This window comes from Habropoda laboriosa, unplaced genomic scaffold (genome assembly GCF_001263275.1).
Source record: "Habropoda laboriosa isolate 0110345459 unplaced genomic scaffold, ASM126327v1 scaffold126, whole genome shotgun sequence".
In the NCBI taxonomy this organism is placed as follows: Eukaryota; Metazoa; Arthropoda; class Insecta; order Hymenoptera; family Apidae; genus Habropoda; species Habropoda laboriosa.
In genome coordinates, this window is record NW_017100288.1 from 2673536 (window position 1) to 2680307 (window position 6772).

General features: G+C 41.9%; 1 protein-coding gene across 1 annotated transcript in view; it reads right to left on the bottom strand.

Annotated features, from left to right (window-relative positions):
• LOC108573774 (phosphatase and actin regulator 4-like) overlaps positions 1–3350 on the bottom strand; it is a 95032-nt gene extending 91682 nt beyond the window's left edge. The window contains exon 1 of the mRNA XM_017936253.1: positions 3257–3350. Within this exon, the coding sequence (XP_017791742.1) occupies positions 3257–3350 (94 nt within the window). The remainder of the gene's footprint in view (positions 1–3256) is intronic.
• Positions 3351–6772: the final 3422 nt, after the last annotated feature.

Sequence of the window (6772 nt, forward strand, 5' to 3'; positions counted from 1 at the left end):
TAAATATCTGAGAATTTGAAAATTTGAAAGTTGGAAGATGTGACATTCCGAAATTTCCTAAATTAAAAAATTCAAAACTCCGCGCAAACGAACATTCGCATCGAGAAATTTAATCCTACAATTATGGATTAATTTTCACTCCGCTGTAACACCATTTACGATGCGCTAGAATAATATTTGCAGTCCTGAACTTTTGTCACACGCTCATTTCCCTCCACAACTCGTTACAACTGAACAATCCACGTAACACAGTCGCCAGTAACACTAACGATTTGACGTAGTAATCTTAAAACGTCGAAAATGATTAATTCGCAATTCCGCGGTTTGACCGCGGACGCTCTCGATTCCGACAACTATCAAACCGCAATTATCAAGTGGCTTTTGAAAAACGTCGAAATCCATTTGCACGTCGCGAGCATTTAAAGGCAGTTGCAATCACATTTTCGGTTAATTGATATTCGACATTGATCGAACCTCTCTCTCTCTCTCTCTCTCTCGGTTATTTTCGTTTCGTAAACGAATCCAGGGCACGCAGCAGCCTTCTCCGAAAACCACGAGCGGGGGGAGAAAATCTCGTGTTTCGATTATTCACGCTCAAGTGAGGGAAAAAAACAGAGAAAGAGGGACACAGACGCCGATCAACTGTACGAAAACTCGATAAATAAACCTCTTCGCTCGTTAAATAACGAAAAACATCCGTCGAGAAATATCAATATTTGCGCCACGGTTTCAAAACGATTCAGTTTTATTCCCTTTCATTGATCATGGCCCCCCGCCGCTAAAGCAAACCGAACCGTTTCCTTCCTATTTTTCCGGCTTTTACAACTTTTCTTTCTCGGTATTTTCTCTTTCTTTATTTTATAGGCGCTCCATTCGAAGAGTGTACAGTGACTAAAGGGGGGAGTAAACAAGGGTAAACAATGAACTATTAACAAGTTTTGTGCAGAGCAGGGGAGGAAAGCGCACTTGGCACACGCAACGAAAGCGCAGTCCTGTGTTTTAATGGAGATAAACGATCGGGGTCAGTGGTATTGTTCAAGGAAATTGAAAGACGTTGCACGAGCACGAGAGGCATTGGAACGTCCGGGAAAAACGGTGAACAAGATGTACGATTAGGTGTTTGTAAAGTGTTACAAGGGAGAATCGTAACGTTTGCCGAGAAACCGGGTAACGTTCGTTTGTCAAAAATCTTCGAGAGAAGTTCGCGTGTGTTTTGCTACTTACGGTTTCGAGAAGTTCGAGCATGAATGTAAACTTCGGAATTTTTAGAAGAATTGCCGTTTCCGCGGAATCTGCGTTTATTCGAGTTCACGCCAATTTGTAAAATGTTCCAGCAGGAAAATATGTTACACAGTGCTCCCTCGAACAACCAAGAACCACCCTCCGCATTCACGAGAAACTGAAGTAGATTTATATTCTTCCAATGCATGTGCGTATACTTATACGTGCACCTCAATATTTTCAATTCCCACATATCGTGGTTGAAGTAATAACAAACGAAGTATGCCATGTTCAAAGGCCTACTGAGCAAAAACGTTTCCCCAGAAAAGGACAGAATATGAATAACTCTCGGGGGAAAAACTGTAAACAACTGATTTGTTGTTGTTTCATAACTACAGAACCGTAACTATAACACCTTATTGCAGCAAAAACAAGCTTAGGACAGAATAAAGCGAAATTATATCAATAATTAATCTAATGGTAACGTGTAGGCCCTCCTCTACTTCCAATCAACTCAATTATTCGATCGTGTACGTATATATACATACATATTGCGTAATTACAATATTACAGGCACACATTGGTCGTTTGATTCCTCTCCCAAGTTCGGCTGTTCGTTGTGCACTTGAACTCGATGCCACTGCTTCTTGCATGCAGCGGCAATTTGTGAGGAATTAGTTCACACGCACGAATTATAAAGCTATGCTAATTATGTACACTGATTCGAAATACGCGTATAATCGAGACAAGCACTGAATTTCCTGCAAGACTATGTCGCGATGTATGAGCGTCGTTCCGTCGAGGCACTCGTTCGGCAGCCTGGTAAACACCGACTGAGGACGAGCCGTCCTGCCCGATTTCTGCTCGCAACAGTCCTGGGAAAAGTCCTAGGCCTTAACTTCTTAGAACTCGTGACATTTCTTGCGAGCCAAACATAAGAAACGCGAGCCTAGGTCGCTGTACGTACATCCGAGCCAAACATAAACCTAGCTGTCCTTATCAGAGTAAAACTATCGCGAGTTGCTCTCGAGAGTATCTCTCGCGAGTGGAGACTGAGAGTGACTCTCTGAGAGCGTCGCTCAACTGTCCGAGAGTTGATGTATTGCGACTTGTTTACGAATGGATAAAAAATCATACTGCTCTTGGAGAGTTGCTTTGCAAACAGGAAGCAGTTTCGTATATCTGCGAGAACTCTCGTGCGAGTAAGAAATGTCAGTAAAGAAGCGATATCATGAAATACAAGAGAATTTTAAGAGAATAAAGTAGAGTATAAGAATTTTTCGTTTGGACTTTCTTCAACGTAACTTTTTGCAATTTTCAAAACTGACAGAGATACTGGAACGGACAAAATTCTTGAATCTTAAAAAGCCTTACCCGCAAACTAAATCTTCAGAACATTCAAACTTCTCGACAAATCCATCAGGAACGTTTCCTGGAACTCCCAAATCCCCTAGCCAAGGATTTAGGTCTCCCAAGTCCCAAGACTTCTCAAGTGAACGTAGAAACCTATGAAGAAGCTTCGAGAACCTGTCGAAATTCATTGGAAACAGCGCCTACGCAAGACACGAACCTAAACAACCAACTTACAAACCTTATCAAATCCTCCATTAAAAAATCGCAACTCTTCATTTCTCAAGAAATTACAGAAAAACTTGAACATGTCTAGAAACATCTCTAAAAAAAAAAAACAGACATCCATAATTAAACGAAAAGCAACATACAAATTTTTCTCACTGCAGAATCGAAGAAACACAAACCCCAGATCTTCCTCCTCCGCAAAATGAACTGCAGCAAAAAAACGCTTCAATCCACAATTAAAAAATTGCAATTCTCCATTTCTCTGAAATTTCCTTGAAATAAAAACTCTTAGAATTAGAAAAAAAAAAGTAGCCATCGGTAATTAAATTAAAAAGCCAACTTATAAATTCCCCGCGAAATTTCTTGTCGATCCCTCTTCGAAAAAATTCCAAACAAGCCTACTTAAACCGCAGCGGAACCACTTTCGCGTCGTCAACTGTACGAAAAATCGGCTCACCTGGAAAGCCTTTCTTGTATCCAGGCGGCAGAAACGCGGCTGGCGGCGTGATCGGTGGCGCCGCGTCCCAGCAGGGCACCACATCCGGTTGCATCGCATACCCAGGCGGAAGTTCCAGCACCTTCTGCTGCTTTTCGCAGCGTCTACGCCGGCGGCCGCCCGGCGCGAACGTTTTCACGGCCGCCAGGAAACCCACGCCGCTCATCTCCTCCTTTTGGGATTTCGTGTTTGCGCGTTCGCCTCGTCGCGCACCTCCGATCCTACGTCCGCTCGACTTCTCGACGTTCCTCTACCCTCTCTCGATACGTATACCGAACTAGCAATGGACAAACAGAAGAGAATCCTCGCCGCGAAACGTTTCCCTGGATCAGGATTGATATTTTTTTTTTTGCGCGCGATCAAACGATTCGCAATCAAGAAGAAGCGAGATCGCGGTCGCGCGCGCGCGCGCGATGATGAATTTTCTTTGGTTTTTCGTTAGGAGTGTCGCTTGGTCTTGTTCACGATTTCACTGCCGGGTTTTATGATGTTCGATGATGTCTGTGCGGTTCATGGCGGGTGAAGGCGCGTGCCGACTGTTGGGAACGATCACGAAAACCGTGTTACGAACGAGAGCACTATGGTCGTGACAGTGAGATACTGGCCACCTTTGCTCTCGAGTTTCGCTCTCCGGTTGGCTACACCGGTGAACTTGAGCACTCGAGTACGATCGATTTTCGCTTCGTACGTTTTTTAATCCGGATAGTTTGTTAAGAAGGTAAGTTTTGCCGGCAATTCGAGTGCAAAGGATTGGAAAGACGAATGGCATCGATCGAGACGAAATATTGTGGTGAAATGATCTTCGTGAAGACAATTAATCATGTCAACATATCGGATGGTTGATTGTCTTTGAAGTATTCAATGCTGGAATGCGATAATTTAGGCGGAATCCTGTTCTGTAAAGAGTAAGGCTACATGTTTCTTGATAAGAATGTACACAAATTGTAATTTATCCATGTGTCGTCGAATATAATAGTTGTTAAAATTCTTCAAGTTTTTCCAGCGTTGAATATGCCAACCCATTCGCAAGAAAAAACATCGAGAATGAATTTCTTGATAACGATGGAACCGAATCACGTCGACGAAGGTAAAAGTGAACGAATTTTCTAAGAACATTTATCGATACCCTTTCATCTTCAATTCGTCTATACAAATCTTCAAGCTTCTCGAGAAAATTTTCACAGAGATAACGTCAACGAAACACTGCAATTTTCTGTAATAACTTTAAATATCTTCAAATTAAGCCGACGATGTCTCGGATTCACGAATCACGGACAGCATCATAAACTAATAAAAATAAATGTCGCAGTTCCACCCACGCTTTCAACAAAGCTTCCTCAATTTAATTAATGTTTTCTCAGGCACAAAGTAAATTACCTTGTCACTATGAAAAAACGGGACCAGCTAAAGCGTAAACCGTATGTAAATACTGAACTATTAAACACGCAGTCGACAATGAAAACTCTCCCAAAAAAGGAACCAAAGACCAAATAAAAATTCCTTTACCTCGACGAACAGAGAGGACTTCGTAGAGAGAGAGAGAGAAAGCGGTTCACTTTTACCTTCGTTCAACCTTTCTCAACGCAGCTCAAAAGCGACGACTTGCGAACAGGTTAACGATCCACCGTTTCTTCAAACGATATTTCGTCACAGCTACTGGGTGTCCCTCGTGTCACAACGGCAAATATGTTCGGCTACGTGTGTTCATTCATTCCAGTTTTAACGATCGAATTTTACGATTTCAACACCAGTTGCGCGTCCGGGCGAAAACTTTTTAATTAGCCGTTGTTGTTAATACGCCGCGCTTCGACGTTCCCCTGGGATCGTTTCAGCCTGATAAAAGATTCCTCGATAAACGGGGGTGTATGCACGTGCGCGTCGATCAGACGAGACAAAATCGAGAAGTCCTCGGGGGAACACGATATCGCGTAATCCTCTTTCGCGCTCTCGTTGAGAAGCTACTTGGTAAAGTATCCTTCTTCGAAAGTGGAATCAAGTTGAACTGTTAGTTATTAGAGTGGTACGAGACGGTACGTAGTTTTTCTTCTTTTTTTGTTTCCGTTTCTTTCAGACTTGACAAAAGTGAGTTTAAAGGTGGAAAGGTTGAAAGGAATTGTTTGCTTTCGTTTCGAAGTGACTGCTGGTGAACGGACGTTTTTGTTCCAGAGTGAAATTAAGGACCGGTAATTTGTTCCACGGTGAAGAATAATTCGGGGAAAAAGAAGTTAGATTTTTTCGATGTAGTTGGACGTGTTTGAGATTTGGAGGTTTCTGCTGACACTGAAATCCGAAATTCCAGATTTTTGAATTTGCTGACATTGAAATGCAAAATTACACGAAGCCGTGTGAACAAATGGAGAACGTTTCGTACGATTCTAACGTTTCACTTTCGTTGCAGCTTTCGTCGAATGGCCAGTCGGAAATTTTGATACTTCATTAATTTTTAAAATTTTTCTTCAGCACTTGAACGCAAGGAAATGACTTTTCTATCTCGATGCCTTTTCCTGCCAATTTTTATGCAAACGTATATTCTACAGAGTCCGTAAATATTTCCAGACATTTAAAACAAATAAAATGAAAAATGAATATTCCGAATGTCCTTTGTATTTGCATCAACGTGCATTACCATATGCATCCCTGACAAAAATATGATATTGCAGAAAAAGTTGAACAAAGGATGTCAATATTTTTCGTTGAATAAACAAGTATCGAAGGTACACATCGTGTGTACCATAGAAAATATTTTTCCACAAAAAGGAAAAAAGAAAAAAAAAACAGAAACAAAGGGATATACACAGCTGACCGAGTAATTCCGTGTAACAATCTTTCGAGCACAATACAACGATTGAAACCATAAATTAAATAAACTTCGAAACCACGACTTTTGCACAGTGCGTATCTTAATAAAACTAGACCAACGATGCGTTCAAATCCATACAGATACCGACCGAATAACTGTACAAGACTTGAATTCAAAATTCACCCTAACAAATTCAAACATATTCCTTCCCGATCACGTACAATTACAAAGGCATTACGACGGGATCCCAGAAGAATTCATACGCGGGCAAACAACAACTTGCCATTGAAAAGCAAAGAGAAAGAAACAAATTCCAAAAGCAACAAACTATTCATTTCAACTCGAAGAAGCATTCCGCGGATTGTACGAAGAACGTATCTCCTTGAATCAACCCCGAGCGCACCATAAACGTCTTCTTAAAACGCGAAACCAAATAAAAGGAGACGAGGAAGAAAAAACAAACTAAAAAAAAAGAAAAGAACCTCTTTACGGCGAAACGAACACGCGACACCCAATCGCCGCTGGCACCATGCACCTGCACGATATTTCGCTGTCACCGAGTGACCTTGACAGATCTCGCAGAGTTCGGAGGAGGCCGACCGGTGGCGGAAGTGCGAATCGATCACCAGTTGCGCGCGTGCACGACGGAAGCGACTAAAATCTACAATCAACTGAAG